The 16,690-nt window shown below is 33.8% G+C and overlaps 1 protein-coding gene across 3 annotated transcripts in view; it reads right to left on the bottom strand.

Moving 5' to 3' along the window:
* Positions 1-16,690, bottom strand: part of LOC116413233 (visual system homeobox 2-like) — a 153,165-nt gene that overhangs the window by 95,454 nt on the left and 41,021 nt on the right. For 2 of the 3 annotated variants that reach the window (XM_052894713.1, XM_052894714.1), the window contains exons 3-5: positions 14,589-14,609; positions 6,222-6,312; positions 3,911-4,037 (exon numbers count right to left, since the gene is read on the bottom strand). In XM_052894713.1, the coding sequence (XP_052750673.1) occupies positions 3,911-4,037; positions 6,222-6,312; positions 14,589-14,609 (239 nt within the window). The remainder of the gene's footprint in view (positions 1-3,910; positions 4,038-6,221; positions 6,313-14,588; positions 14,610-16,690) is intronic. The other variant, XM_052894715.1, reaches the window with a different exon arrangement.

Genomic DNA, 16,690 nt, shown 5'->3' with positions numbered 1-16,690 from the left:
GCGAACATTTAGGCTCTAAGATATGGTGGTGAATTCCTTGTCGATGGCGAACTGTACAATCGTAGAAAGTGGCCGTGGGTATACACCCACGGCTACTTTCATTGTTCATTTATCATTGAACAATTAATTGACTGAGCACAGTTTTCTGTACAAGCGGTAGAATACGCAGAGTGAAGCAATTTCTCTTAAGACTTAAGGGATACCGCTTGTAAGCCTGGAATCATCGAAAATTCTCATAGCTCGTCGTTGCACCGAGTCGAAGGGTTCAAGCTGGTGTCTAGGTGCTCCAGCTCATAAGAGACAGCAATACTTCATGTAGAGCCGGATAAATAAAAATGTATTCAATTAACACTTATGTAATATATTAACTTATGATTTTGCAAAGTAAATTATTTGATTTAAAAATAATAGAATTTTATATTGAAATTTGAATTAACAACTCACATATTTCGTTAATAGATTACTATAAAAATAGGTATTATCCATTTCTAATCATACTCCTATACTCTCCAGTATAAAAAGACATTGACGTTCCACTGCTGGACAAGTTTTTTCACATAAAGGGAGAATATGGTTTACGCTCGAAACATACAAGTCTCTAAATACTGCCTGAAAACCTTCATATCTCAAAATAATAGTCGCAATAAGTCTCAGAGGTGAAAGTATTAAAAGGTATATGTATTTTTTTTAGTTTGTATATATTTTTTGTATAAACGAATGGTAAGATCCTTTGAATCTATGGTCATATGAAAGTAAGTGCGAAGTTTTATTATCATTATTACGGTTGAGATTTACGTTCTATTCCGAAATTTTTGGTTTTACGTCACACATATTATATAGTTTTAACTAAGTTTTCATCTATTTATATCATAGACAATAAAGTATTCTTTGTAAAAAAAAAATATTGTCTCTACTTGCACAGTCAATCAGTCCAATAAGGATTATCATTCAATAAGCCAATATAATATAAACTTTAATCGTTGCCCAATCGAGCATATATCGTCATTATTCAACACAAAAAAGCTTCCTTCCGCGAAATTTCAGCGTGTACAAAATATCATGTTGCCGGTGTCGAATTCGCTGTGTCCTGACGAAATCAGCCCTGACAGCCCTCACGCACAGACATGCACACAATTAAAAATACAAATAGCTACGTCTCTATAGCTTTTAATTGTTTACCTGTAAAACCTACGATATTTTTTTTCTTTTTTATGTGAAAGGGCAAACGAGCATGCGGTATTTATAGATGTTTAAGTATAAATACATATATAATAATAAATTATATATATTTATACTAGGATTATGATGTCAATATATTAAGGATATATGTAACTATTTGTTTTTATATCTATATTTATATGTATTGATAATGAATCAGAATTATTTATATGTAAGAATAATTTATATGATTATATCTAGTTTTAGTTTATTATAATAAGTTTTTAATTGTTGAGAAATATGTAAAATTATGTTTGAATTATGATAGGATAATACAGACGTCATTATCAATTTTGTCGTTATTTATAGGTATTTTTTCCAATGTTTAATAATGGAATGGTAATCTGCGCTATCGGTTTATTATCTCAGCGTACTTGCAAAAGATGATAAGTGAGAATTATAGCAGTTGGTTCATCGAAACGAATTTATCAGGAATAAATCACGATGGTTTCCAGAAGGAATGTCGCGTAAAGGTTGACCTGATAGAGTATATGGATAGATATATAAACAATCATATCCCTTTCCCCCTTATTATTTGTTTTTATGTCATCTTCACGAGTTTGTACGTACTGTTCGGTATGTCCTATAACTGCGTAAACTACAATTAGCCGTACGGAAATAAAGTCGTAATCATATTTATGTTCAATAACATTTTTTACTTTCTTGAAGGTAAAAAAATTTCTCAATACGGACGGTTGCTCCGTGGGCCGTACGTTTGTGTTACGCTGTCGCGGTGTCATGTTGCGCGTCAATCGTCAACAATCAATGTCAATTGACGGCCTAATACTCGAATAATGCGCGTTTTTTTCCCTAAGTCCCTGGATTTGAGGTTGGGGATAATTTGCTCGAATGCTCGCATGTGGAAACAGTTTAAGAATAAATGCAGGTAATTTGTTGGGAAGAATCAAATAATGATCTGTATTGTTGAATATTTTGGTATAAAGTATTCATTCTTACTAATTTAATATAAAATTACATCATAAAATTTTCTGACCTATACTCGTAATAAATTATTTTATTTGTGACGTAAATATTTTTTGAATACGTACATATATATTTATTTATAGTATATGTATTTATGTAATATTTTATTATATATCTTAATATTTTCTTTAACTGTATATTTGTTTACGTACTCTAAATATTAATACATAGTTGTAGCACTTCAGCTACCCGCTAACAACATGCTTTCTAACTGCATTGGGTTGATTGGAAGAGATCTCTGTCAGAGATAAGTCCACCCTTGCTCACAATATTTATAAATGCATTAACAATGTAATTTACAAGTGCAATAAAGAATATATAATATGTATAAGTATTTACTATAATAATAATATTATAGTAAATATATTATATTTAATAAATCATTAACAATTCAGATAATCTTACTGTTATTGTTAATGATTTATTAAATATTATAATAGTGCATGTGGTGTTCGCGTATAAAAGATTTTTACATTAGGCAAAATTATTTTTTTGTGTTATTAAGTTGCATGTAAAATGTAAAAGTTGTATGTGAACCTTATTAAATAAAAAAAAAAAAATACTTTCTCTGGCTCAATTAGCTTTCACTGTCTCGCATTAATATCAGCAATAGTATTCCATTGTGAACAGTGAAATATATCTCTTTCGTAACATTCCCACTGCTTACAAAATAATGAAGAACATCATCATTATTTCCTGCTTTCGCTCTTGTTTTAATACCTGCATCATGTTTCTGCATCTCTAGTAAACTCGTTGTCTGGATATATAAATTCTCTTACTTGTCCGATTTTTTTCAACTCTATTATCTCGTATTCATATATTTCCTCACAACGTACATTCGTAACAATAATTTAACTTGCATTCATTTTAATTCCTTTCTCATGCAAACTTTCAATTGTATGAGATTCTATGAAGTCAATCGCTGATGGTGGAAGTAGAAAATCATCATCGGTATATAAGTGATTAGCTGTATCCTGCGATTTCGCCCGTGTGAATCAGTACATTATCGTCATTATCGTGATTCAGTAATCTATGTACTAAGTTAGGATATGACACACTCGTGTTCCAAATTTCATTCATATTCGTTCAGTAGTTTATGCGTGAAAGAGTAACCAACATCCATTCAGCCATCGTTACAAATGATCGCATTAATAGGATTTAGGTATAGAATTTTTCAAGAGTTTTGCTAGATAGTTGTCTATATATATGTGTATACCTATCCATTTCTTTTTTAATATATTATGTAGTATATATAATTAATTAATTATATATATATACTTTGTTATTATTTTTGATTTGTCATAAGCAAATAAACATATACGTAGTACGTAATTCTACGTTTATGTAAATATATAAATTGCTAAGTTTTAAAAAGGAAAATAAATAAATACAGGAACATTAGAAAATTGCGGAACATTGCATCTTATGAGTATGATTTGCAAAAGTTGATAAAAATCTCCACTTATATTTCATGAAATTGTTTATTTAAATAATACCTATTGAGTTCCCATAACCCAACGATTTATTTAAAAAAATATGAGTAATCGTAGTCTTTAGGTTTACGCGATTTTGTTTACACTTTATAAAGATACATAACTGATTTTTAAATTATTTTGTACTTAAATAATTTTATTAAATAAATGTATAAGTACTCGTCAATAGATAAAAATAGGTAAATGTTTATTTATATTTAAAGTCAGGCACTTACCTGTATCCGGTCTTCGGGCAGGTCAGTTTTGAGGGAGAGCATCTCTCTGGCATACACGTCAGGGTAGTGTGCGTCCTTGAATGCTTTTTCCAGCTCGTCCAGTTGGTATGATGTGAAGATCGTCCTGCTACAAAAGTAGAATACAAATTGGTAGACTAGGATCATACGTGATATAGATAAATATCAACATAGATTAAAAGTAAAAATTCAAGATTTTTAATGGATTTTATAATGAGAAACAAACTGACAAGCCACCTAATTGAAAATGGTAATCGTTGCCTATAGATATGAACAGTACCATAGATATCACAGGATAGACAGCGACGCCCATGATGTCCTTTATGCGTCATCACATCAAATTAGCCCTTAACTATTCACTGCTGAACACAGGCCTCCCCCATAAGAAGGGTTTTGCCAGTAGCTGCCACACTTTGTAGGCGGGTTGGCAACCGTAGTTACATTTTGGTTATGTATAAAGAGGCCCGCTATTGTTCATCCCTCGACCATTAAGCTCCTTTAGTCGCTTTTTATCAAACCCACGGGAAAGGAAGGGGTAGCCCATTCTGTGCCGAGACCACGCGGTTTTATACGTCATACTAGAAGACTACAGCGTTATGTTTCCGTAGCCTGTAATTTCACTGCTATATCTCACTCTTGAAACTGAAACACTGCCATGCAAAAACTGCCTCACTAGAAACATGAGTGCACATTTGTACAATGTTTCTTTCTGGTAGGTAACGGAGTTTACCTAGGAGAATAAGGCAAAATATGAAAACTATATATATGGAGACCTTTATCGTCATTAACTAATTTATTATTAAAATGAATTTAAATAGAATTTGGTATATATAGAAATCACATGCTAAATTAATACGCAGTGCTTATTCGCCAATAGATTAGAAAAATTGGTTCACGCAGCTTATGGATTCTCTATGACATGTCTCTAACGTAGGTATTGACATGTAGTTATTGGATTTGAATTGAATATTATATTCCTAATTACTAGGTACTATAATTTCAACCACAGAATTGACATTGTATTATGTCGATTTAGGTATTATCATAATCTCTTACAATTAGTTATTGATATTAAATGTTATAAATTAAATTTGATGCGTACAAAAATTATAATTGCATCTAGTGTGTTGGAGTTTAATCATCTGTAAACTGTAGAATAAACAAATGTGATAAAAGCGGCGGGATTTTTATATGCAATTCAGAATGACAAACAAGTTTATGGCCCACCTGATAAAAACCGTCACCTACGGATATGAATATTACAATGTGCATCATAATAACACTGTAACATCCATGGTAGGTCATAAGATGTTATCCCTCCGTATATCTCGTTGGGCACCTCTGTCTCATTCGTGTTTCTTTCGTAGTAGTTATGTTTGTATGGCTGTGTTTCGGTTTGAAGGGTAGGATATGGCAGTGAATTTACAGGGTACAGAGGAATAACACCTGAGTCCTTAGGAATGACAACGCGAAACACTATTCTCTGTTATGTCGATGGTACTGCTCATGTATATAGGTGACGGTTACAACTTTCCAACTTTCCGGTGGGCCGTTAGCTTGTTCGCTATTCTAAGTTGCATAAAAAAACTTTAAAAATGAATCGATTTATTACTGTACTGCAGTAGTTGTACTGAGTTTGTTTGTAGATATCTTACAGCACCTTAACGGCTTAACAAATCGCTATGAATTTTATTGAACACGCACTATATGGGATGTAAACAGATATGGGCTTATTATTATTCTGGTTAGTAAACATAAATTAATGATCAAGGAATTAACAGCAGCGTTCCCCAAACGTAACTACGATTGCAAACCGGCCTGCCAAGTATGGAAACTATTGGCAAAACCTTTTATGGGGAGGCCTATGTTCATCAATGGATAATTAACGGTTGATATAGTAATTATAAAGGTATATCTCGGTCACGCGGACAGAGTTGCGGATAAAAACTAGTAAAAAATTAAGAATAGTATTTTATGACAGAAACATAGGTATGCTGTAAAGAATTATTCAAGTAGACAAATTTTAAGTAATTTTAAATTTTAGAAAGTATATTAAAAAAAAAATAAGAAGGCAAAAGAAAAAGGGGGAAACCGAGGAATAACTACACTAGGCAGATTAAACACTAGGTGTCATGTCGTGTAGGGAGGTCAAAGATACAGCCTGAGATAAAACTGGCTGGAAGAAGATGCATGAATTAGTTGCAACGACAAGAGGAAACTCATAAATGAAAAAAAAAAGTATTAAGGAATATGGCTCGTCTAATCTAATGTAAGTGAATAGTTGGACAGTTACCTATGCCGGCGTTTTTTCTTCTTCTTTTTGCCATTGTACCCAGTAAGGCCGTCGACTGTGAAATCTTTCGCTGCTTCTAGCGCCGGAACGCCTGTGAACAATTTTTACATGTTTAACGCTGACTTTAAACTATCTGCCCTCTCCTATCTCAATATGTTTATAAAAAAATTCAAAATTACCTAACAAATCAACACATTTTCACGTTTATATACAGTATAATCCTAGTCTTTTTCCGTGACTTTTTTTTTGCATGATCTGAATAATATTAATTGAACAGAATAAAAAAAAGGCCTATGTTCTTCTCTAAGAGAAATACTACCTCTTTTATAAAAAGGTAGTATTTCTCTTGGATTTTATGACGATTCGTTAAAGCACCGAGAGATAACAAACTCACTTTCATATTTATAATTTACCTATTACTAACTCCTTAGCTATTAGTAATCTCTAAGGTTTCATATTCCTTTCCCGTGTGTGTTGTAAGAGGGGACTAAGGGAGATTAATAGTCTCTTTAAACATCACCAAAACCTAACTACGGTTGTCAACCAGTCTGTCAAGCATGGCAGTTATTGGCAAAACCGCCCACTAGGGGGAGGCCTGTATTTAGTAGTAGTTAATAGTTGATACGATACGATAGTATATGATGAAGGTTTTCTATTAATATTAGTTTGAATATCTCATACCTATCTGAAATACTCAGGGTAAGAGTTTTTTTTTGCCATCGAATTATTCTATCCTAGAATTTATAAATATTTAAGGTAATGTAAATATTTCTCTAAATTTTCTGAGAAAGTAACCGAGATTCGTTTTGAAAAATTAAAGATTTTGAAAACAAATGATTTCCATTCAAAACGATTATTTAAAATTGGTTCAAAATTTGTGAAGATACAGTCAAATTAAACCTCATTCTAGTAAGTATTTTTTAAATAGCGTAATTTCAAATTTACAAATTTTATTAAGTTCCTCAAGTCGAAACACTTAGTTCACAATCACAACACACCCCGTCTGCAGTCAAAACTCGAAGCCACCGCCTATCCCCGAAATCCACTTAACGGCTAGTGTGACAACACAACACTTACCCGGGGATTTGTCACATAATTACCGAATGTGATTGCCAAATGAATTAGTAAACAGGCGAGCGGTGGCGGGTTAATAGAATAGATCGGGCGCGTCCCAAGGGACAGCAGCGGGGCCGCGGGACGGCGGTATGCGGGGCGGGGGCTGTAACAGGGCGCGGGACGGCAGCCCTCAGGGACGCCGGGTAATTGAATTTGGCGCCAATGAATACGACAATGAATTATTAAATTTAGAGCGGTTCCCTTATGGAACTCTAATCCGGCTTAACGATATAAACGGTACGTTGAAACGTTCAATACTCGGTTACTACTGAATTCAAATCATGTTTTGTATACTGAACTAGCTATGAATGCGAAACATTTGTTATTTTGGTGTGCCTTTGTGTTAACACGTAAGTGTGACGAATCACGATGCAAACAATTTTGCGAGGGAGTCAGATGTGTTTATCAGTTTGTTGAGGTCAAAGGACATAATTGTGACATATTAATCAAATTAATTGAAACAAAGTACAACGAAAGTAATGATGTGTTATGATTTGCATACGATCAAATATTTATCGTCAAGAATATACCATATAAATAATAGAATCTTTGTGCAGTCTGTGCTGGTAACAAAGTCGTTATCAATTTTAAAAACTAAATAAATTATAATGTTTCGATTATTTTATTTGACGTAGAATGTTTCAATAATTTTTAAAGCCAAACTAATTAATTTACATATACCAATTTTGATAGATACACAACATAAGTATAAAGTATAATATTATCTATTGGGTAATAACATTTTAAATTTAACACATTACTCAAGTCATGACATATAATATCGACACCCAGCGCGCAGTACACGCACTGGTGTGCAGTGTGTGCTGTATCGAATTGGGACAAACGGACTGTCCACCAATCGATTTGCCACACTCGTTGTTTATGAAAGCAATAACAGTAGCGATGACTGGTCAATACTCGATCTTTTTAAGCTACATTAAAAGCAAGAGGTTCTCAATCTTATTATTACGAGATTTTGTGGCCAAATCTGAAGCGTTTTTTGTAAATATTCGTATTAATTCATGCCATTTTTGCCGTTGCTTGTCAGGAAGCAAAATCTATTTGTGTTCAGCGTTACAAATTTTAATTTTTTTTTTATTAAAAATATTATGTTTTTACGATATTTGAAGCGTGAACTTTAAGTTTTTCGATGGATTAAGTTAAACAACTTATCTTAGCTCAGTATAACTGTACTTTATCGTTCTTTAGTGTATTTGTTTGAAATAACTGTTTTTTTTTTTTTGCAGATAAAAATGTATCTTTCGAACTAGCAATTCCATTTTTGAAAAGACAAAGAATGGCTTCTGGCATCTGTATTTCCCGAATCTTATAATCTATCGTCCTTTAAAGTTAGAGTGAATAGACATTATTCGAATTTGCATGCTCCATCTTAGAACACGTCATAACTTACCATCAAGCGAAGCTGTAGTCTAACGTACTTCGATTTTATAATGTTAATAAAAAAAAGAATGTAAAGATAGAATTAAACTTTCATACATTTTATAATGCATAGAGAGCGGTGAAGATGAAATGTAGAGGCGATACGGATGGGTGAGTTGGTCCCGCGAGACGCAACGCTCTCTGAGCGCTCTGTGCACTTGCGTTGATTAGGTGACGCAACTACCGTCTTTTTTAAGACTCCAATAAAATACACGTTGGCAGACAGAGTCCTTACTAATATTATAGATGTGAAGGTGAGTTGGTTCGTTTATTTGTTTGTCTGTTTGTTATCTCTTGACGCCTTAATGATTCAACTAATCCAAAGTTGTGGATTAAAGGTAGTTCTATATATACCTAACATAAAATAAACAGTTCTAGTTAGCATTCCCTATACATTTTATATTTGAATTCTCAGTGTTTTAAAATAAAATATATTCAAAATAAATAAAGTACTAACTTCAATCTTGATTAAAAAAGTCTCTTTTAGTTGTATACCTGTATGGGTTCCATAGTCAGGGGATCAATACAGGCATATACCCATTTCACAAAATAATTTATGAAAATCTGTCTATATTCTCGTAAATATCATATGGTACCTAACCGCAGCAGGTTTAAAAATATAGTCGAATAGAAAACTTCTTTCATTAAGATATCGATTAAAATTTAAATCAATCAATGCTTAGAATGAAAGAAGCATGAATTTAATATTTAAAATTATAAGCCATATGTAAAATACTACTATCAATCATGATAAATTATCATGGTCTACTTAAGTCAATATATCTTCAAATCGAACTGTGTTAGTGATTTTGGAACTCGTAATTTTACTTAAACTTTTCCCATCAAATCTAAACTATGCAAGTCTTTTAATAATATATAATATAAGATTAATAATATTAAAATATGATATAAGACTAGCTATAAATTTTAATAAAAAATAAAAATTAACTTGTATAGACAGACAAAGAGATTTCATTTACTCAGAATAATATAAATACCAAACAAAAAGGCCTGGACAAGTTGTTAGAGTTTTTTTAATAAACTATAAAAACTTACATTGTCGCTGTTGATGGCTATAAATAAGCGATGTATAACAATAATATTTTTTTTTTTTTTACAACACAGGGGGCAAACGAGCATGCGGCTCACCTGATGGTAAGTGACTACCGCCGCCCATGATCACCCACAACACCAGCGGCATTGCAGGTGTGCTGCTGGCCTTTTAAAAAGGAATATACTCTTTTCTAAGGTTATGTTGTCGTATCGGTTCGGAACTGCTGCTGGATAGTTGATTCCAAAAATGGTTGTGCGTAAGAAAGTGCCTTGAAAAACGCACGGTTTATGAAACTTTAGTTTGTGGCGGGTTGTACGGTGGTGAAAATCAGCATATCAATCCGTTCCTAGAACACTCCCCATGATAAATAGAAGATGCACAGAGATGCAACATCTCTGCGCAGTTTCAGTGGATCAAGTACAGTAAGGCGTTGACTATCGATAATTCGAGCCGCCCGATTTTGAATGCGGTCTAAAAATACCAATAGAACAGTGAATATAATTTCAGGCGGTGTTCTGGCATGAAATATCGTCTCAATTAACTGGTTCATTAAGATATCGTCGCAAGATATATCAAATTTAAATCAATCAATGCTTAGAACGAAATTGGACAAGATAAGCATTTTGAATTTAATATTTAAAATTATAATGTATCTCATATAGCAATGAATATTACTTATCTGTAACATATCATTGATACAGAAGAAACAACACCAGCATTCAAAGGTTTTAAATCAGAGCATGCTCCGTCGACTACGACCTCATGATAAATTTATCATAATAATATATAATATAAGATAATAATCATCAGCCGGTGTCGAACCATAACCTTCGTAAGTGATAGTGATTTAGCTATAAAATTTTACAAAACTTAAATGAGTAGCTTTTCCCGTAAGAACCGGAGCCAATCTGGTCAAATCAAATTGGAGGAATACCATCGGGCCCACTATGACTTATCTTTTAATAATATATAATATAAGATTAATAATCCATTAAAATATGATCGGCCTTTTCCTTAGCGTTCTGTATAAGATTAGCTAAGAGACCAGAAAGCTCGAAAATTTACTAATATAAAAACTAAATCGGTGTTAATCTCGCGAACCTTTAGTATAAGGAAGCGATGTTTCAGACGAGATGCTGTAAAGAGGCTCCATACCAGGGCTGGGATTTCCCGCCGACGGGCAGATTAAACACCACATCAGCAATGGAATCGGCAATGGCGTCGGGATCATCCAGTAGTTATCTCATCCCAGTCTGCTGAATAGTGCCAAACATAATCGGACTCATGAAATTACAATAATGTCACATAGTTGTCTGGGTTGGTCAAAAAGGTCCAACAGGAATAACAATCAGGTATTCGCGTGTTAGACCATAATGTGAACAGATCTTCCCGCATAGTCGGTTGTACGTTATGGTGGGCATTAAAATCGCCAAGAATCACGACTTGTCAGCGGAAGTCTGTTCGAGCAGGGGCTATGAGTTGGTCGGTTTCGATGTTAATGTATAGGCATGTAGACGCGAATGGTCATTGCAGTCTACGCGCAGCCATAAAATAGATTACCTTCAAACGCATACACCGGCACGCGAAACAAAACAATGTTCAAGTTTATAGCCCGGGTACGTCAAGTATGAAGTTTCGTTTGGAGAGGATATGTGTCTCCGTTAGAAAGCAGCAATGCCGGCCGCGCCGTTTCTAGGTGGTGGTGGACAGCGTTTAGGTTAGAATCATATTGCAGAAGCTCACATTGAGCGAAGGGGATGCCGTAGAAATCTTGCTCCGTTTGCCCTTGGTTCCAAAGAGCGGAATTTTGCCCCCCCCCCCCCCCCCCCCCCAGAATACGCAGGGCAGCCCGAGCGTGGTTGCTCGAGAGAGGATTCTCCAGCAACATGGTTACTGGTACCTCCCTGGGGTATGTTATTTTTTTTTTAATTCGCGTGTTGTAAGATAGGGGGACGGGGTTGGGGAAAGGATTCAAGGAAAGGGATGGGTATGCCTCCGGACTCCCTCACTCACCATACGGAATGTAACTAAAAGTGCAACCACTTATACAAAATACCATATGGTATTACAAACCACCTACAAATAGCAAACTCATTAAACACATAATGTTTCTATTGATCCTATGAAGCCACGATCATTACTGCCGCAATACCTCGACCAATAATGTGAACACGGATACAAACCTCAGTGAACCTTTCGCATATAATCATATAAATACTAATGATTGTGAGTGAAGTATAATTTAAATACGAGAGCCTCCCTCCGAGGGAATGTAAGTGTCGACGAAGGAAAGCTACTTGTGTTGAGTCGAACACTGCCACTTTACATCGACGCTGTGTTACCATCAACATATCATAATAATATAAAATGTAAAAGATATATTATATTATTAACTATATTATTTATATCTAAATGTATGGTAGTATAAAACAATAATAAATCAAATCGGACCACATTGTTAATAATTGTCATCCTCATATCAGCCGTTAACTGTTCAGTGCTAAACGTGGCTTACGTTCCTACGGCCTACATTAGCGTCCACCTATTGAGGGGTTTTGTCAGCAATTGCCATGCTCAATAGGAGGGTGGTTGCCAACCCAAAGTTGCTATGCTCGACAAGCGGGCAGTTAGGCTTTGGTGATGTTTAAACAGGGACGCTGCTGCTCATTCCTCGACCATAAAATTCCCTTATTCGCCTTTTACGACGTACACGGAAAAGGAAGAGGTGGCCCATTTTATGCCGTTGCTTACAAACATGAATACCATCATGGATATCACAGAATATATTATTGAATTATAAGTATTCTGTATAAATGTCTAATTTCCTATAAAAATATGATATATCTACAGATTATACTGAGGTTTTCTGTACTTACAAATCTAGTGTCATTTGGTGTTAAATAATCAACAAACATTCGAAATTCAAAATGTATTCAGCGATAAAATCCAAGCAGTGACATTTTTCATCTAGTCGTCCTTTGTCAACTATTCAGACTTTTCCGTGTCCGGAACTCCGGGCGGTGACCAGTCTACAATGAATGACAGTCTGTATGCACATTACACATGCACCTGAAGTTAGTAACGGTGATTTCATGTGAAATACAGACACTGTTCATGTATTTGAGGATTATAACTTCTCAGAGAAATATTTACTTTATTGATTTATTTGAATATTCAGTAATTTATAATGAATAATTATTTGTTAATTAATTATTTGTAAATTAATTATTAATTTTCCACTCAGTGAAAATACATCTAAATTAAGTCTTTGAATAAATAGGAATATTGATTAATTTGTTAAAAGTTTGTATTCAAGACAGAAAGACTAGCATAACTGCAGTTATAGATGAAGAATATTATGACATATAATTTCTAATACCACTTGCGTTAAACTAAATAAATGCATTTAGACACCTGCTAAATTGACGAAAATCTAATATCTTTCCATTATAATATTTTTGTGCGTTGTGCGGTCCTGACATAGAATGAGCCACCTCTACCTTTTCGTGGATGTCGTAAGAGGCAACTAAGGGAATTTAAACGTTGAGAGATAGGCAGCAGCGTCCTTTCATTCTTTCATAATATCACCAAAACTTAACTGTGGTTGCCAACTTGTCTGCCAAGTGTGGCAACTACTGGCACAGCTCCCCTTATGGGGGAGGCCTATGTTGTGTATGCCAACAGTGGACACTTATCGGCTGATATAGGTAGTGATGATGATGATAATATTTTTTATTATATTTAATATATATTACATCGCTCTCCAACATAAAGCTTCAAAATGTGTATACAAAGCATTTTGCTTACTCAAAAATGCAATATAACGAAATCGCATCTACACTACAGACTTATACGAATACGTAACGTAATATTGTGATATTCTGTCCTATTCGTGGCATTGCAGTGATCATATGGGGGAGAGAGATGGAAATGGTTTAGTGCGCGGAGTGAGGCAATCTAGCGAGGAGTACAGGTAGCGTCAACGTACGAAGACACGACTACCGGCCAATTTACTAGCTGAAGCTGCTTAGGATTAGATTTACTGACGCGACTCGAAAATACACTTAGATATTAGCAATGATATAAAAATTGGACTTTGCAAGATCTGAATTGTTACTTTTATCTCAAGTGGAAAATTTCTAAAAAGAAATTTGCACTAAAATGTTTTAAATAAACCCAATTTCAATTCATACTAAGGGATTCAAGCGGAGCAAAGTCTACTTTCTGAACTCTAGTTACTATGTATGGTACAGTACGGTTTACAGTTGGTGAAGACTTAATATTTGATACTTGCTTAAGTAAATACTAAGATACCTACTATCACCATAATAATTCGAATGATAAGTATCTGATTTTTTAAATTGGTCCAATTATTAATTTACAATTAAGTTCATGTATAATCAACATTTCTTGTTCTATATACGGCAGTCAAATAATGTATAGATGTAACAATACAATTTTACAAATAAAGATTCGAAATTTAACAATTTAATGTAAAACTGAAAAAAAAAATGAAAAATAAACATGTTTAAAAACACCCTGAGGCAAATGCAAATATCACGCGCTGTGAGTGGAAGGCAAATCTCGTGTAAATTGTAGCGGCGAACGCTAAACGAGAATTAAGAATTGAGCGCAAGAAATTGCCAATTTTCTCGCAACAAGCCAATTTGAGAAGCGTTCCCGCGCATTATTTGATTTGTGGAGACGCGATTACCCTCACGGGGACACGCGCCCGCGCCGCCGCCTTTGCAAATTACCTGAATAAAACTGGCGCACCGCTACCGATACATGAAACAAATAAAAGTAATTGTTAAAATAAAACATAAATAAAATCAAATAATTCAAATTTTATTTGACTGCGAAGAAGGGAGGACAATGGATTTTGATCTGAATAAGAATGTCAATATATTCGTCTATGTGCATTTATATATAACTCAATAAAACATTGTTTAATTTGTTATACTTAATTGGATAGTCTTCAATTACAATAATTAATCTTATGTCTATTTGTATATATTATATAGGTATAATTTTTATTATTCATATATTAAGTATCCTCAATACTAGAACTTATATGGTCGAATACAGATGTTTGCTCTCGTCAACGCATAGTTATGTTGTGGAATAAATCGTGGCTTTTCCTTATATATTTAGGGTCTCTCTTATGAAGAACCCCATGCTATACAGTGGGTTTCTTTATAAACAGGGTAAAGAAATGGCGGATAACAGTTTGCAATGCGCGCGCATTGTCCCTGGTGCTGCAAGTAACATGTTGCATTAACCGCTTGTCATCAGCCGAGAGAATGACGAGAGTACAAAAGTTTCACCACTAAACACTCACCAGAGAGAGATTGTACAAAAATCGTTTGCTTGGGTATACTCCTCTGTACCATTCATACTTCTATCGTGAAGCAGTTATTTTGCATGGCTGTGTTTCAATTCAAAGGAGATATGGCAGTGAATTTATAGGGTACAGAAGTATAACACGTTAGTTCCCAAAAATAGCAACGCATGGGCAAAACCGTATACTCAGTTATGTCCATAGTACTGTTCATGTTTAAAGGCGACAGTCCCTAGTTTCCACCAGATGGACCGTCAGTTAGTTTGCCATTTTAAGTTGTATAAAAAAAGCCCGGTCATATGCTTGTTGGCCACCTCAATGGTATAAAAACATGTTTTTCTTTTTATCTATAATAAATCTGATATCTTATTATTTCACTACATTGCGCTTCCTAATGTTTCTTTTATTACAAGCTATGACATCATTCTATTTGTATAAATTTCTAAGTCTGTGTGGTTCTTGTTGAGGACACAATCGTTCTGTCTGACCGTTGCGTCTCGCGTCTGACAAGGTACGGCGTGAAAGAGTGCTATGCCTGGGATATCGCATTTCTTCGTGTTTGTTCCCACAGTGCGCAGGTGTTAACAAAAATGGAGCAACGTGACTCATACAAAACCACCACAAAGCACCTTTGTGCCCAGATATTATGATCTCGAGGCTTCTTTCTTTTCGCAAACCATTTCGGTCAACTGTTTTTGTTTCTTTTTTTCTACTTCAGAGTAATTAGACAGGATTTAAAGTAGAACTTTTTGAGAACTTTATGAACCAGATAGTAATTTCAATAGCCATGAAAGTATATTTTTTTTATAATTTATAAGTAATAATGTTTGTACAGTTGATGGAATGTTTAGTTTAGTTAGAATTTTGTTACTTAATTACGATTAAGCAGCTGAATGGATTTGAATAAATTTGCCAAACAGATTGATCATGTTAGTATTTTAACATAATTAGAATACTTTCATCTTATTTACTTAATTTACCATATGTTTTTGTGCTATAATTTGTTAAAATTGTTGTTTATATTAAAAACATATTTTATTTCTATAATATTTTATTGATAAAACATTTTTGGAACACAACTCCATTATTTACTTGTAAGAAACTTTGCGTTCTCCCAAGTAAGTAATGGTAATAACGTGGATTATTAAAGTGGTAATTATTTAGCAGACATTCTGATTTACATATATCTTATTCGAATTCATAGAATTATTCGATTCTAACCATTGAACAAGGTATCAAATGTGTAGAGAAAATTTACAAAAATAATATACAGCCTATGTTCCTCGTTGACAATGTAGGTATTTTTAAAATCGGTTAATAGTTTTTTTTTAATGTATCCATAACAAACAGTTAATTAAAACCTTCCTCTTTATAATAATGTAATAGATAATAGTATATGTGACTATATAGTTATTAAATGGAATTAGAACCCAGTCAACAATTCCAACAATATCTATTGAAATGCATTTTCATGTGTTAAATCATCAGTGCTACCAAATGATTTCAAAATTTTATTTT

The sequence above is a fragment of the Galleria mellonella genome, unplaced genomic scaffold, assembly GCF_026898425.1.
Source record: "Galleria mellonella isolate WM207_F2 unplaced genomic scaffold, CSIRO_AGI_GalMel_v1 utg23, whole genome shotgun sequence".
Lineage (NCBI taxonomy): Eukaryota > Metazoa > Arthropoda > Insecta > Lepidoptera > Pyralidae > Galleria > Galleria mellonella.
This window is presented reverse-complemented; position numbering and strand designations above follow the sequence as displayed.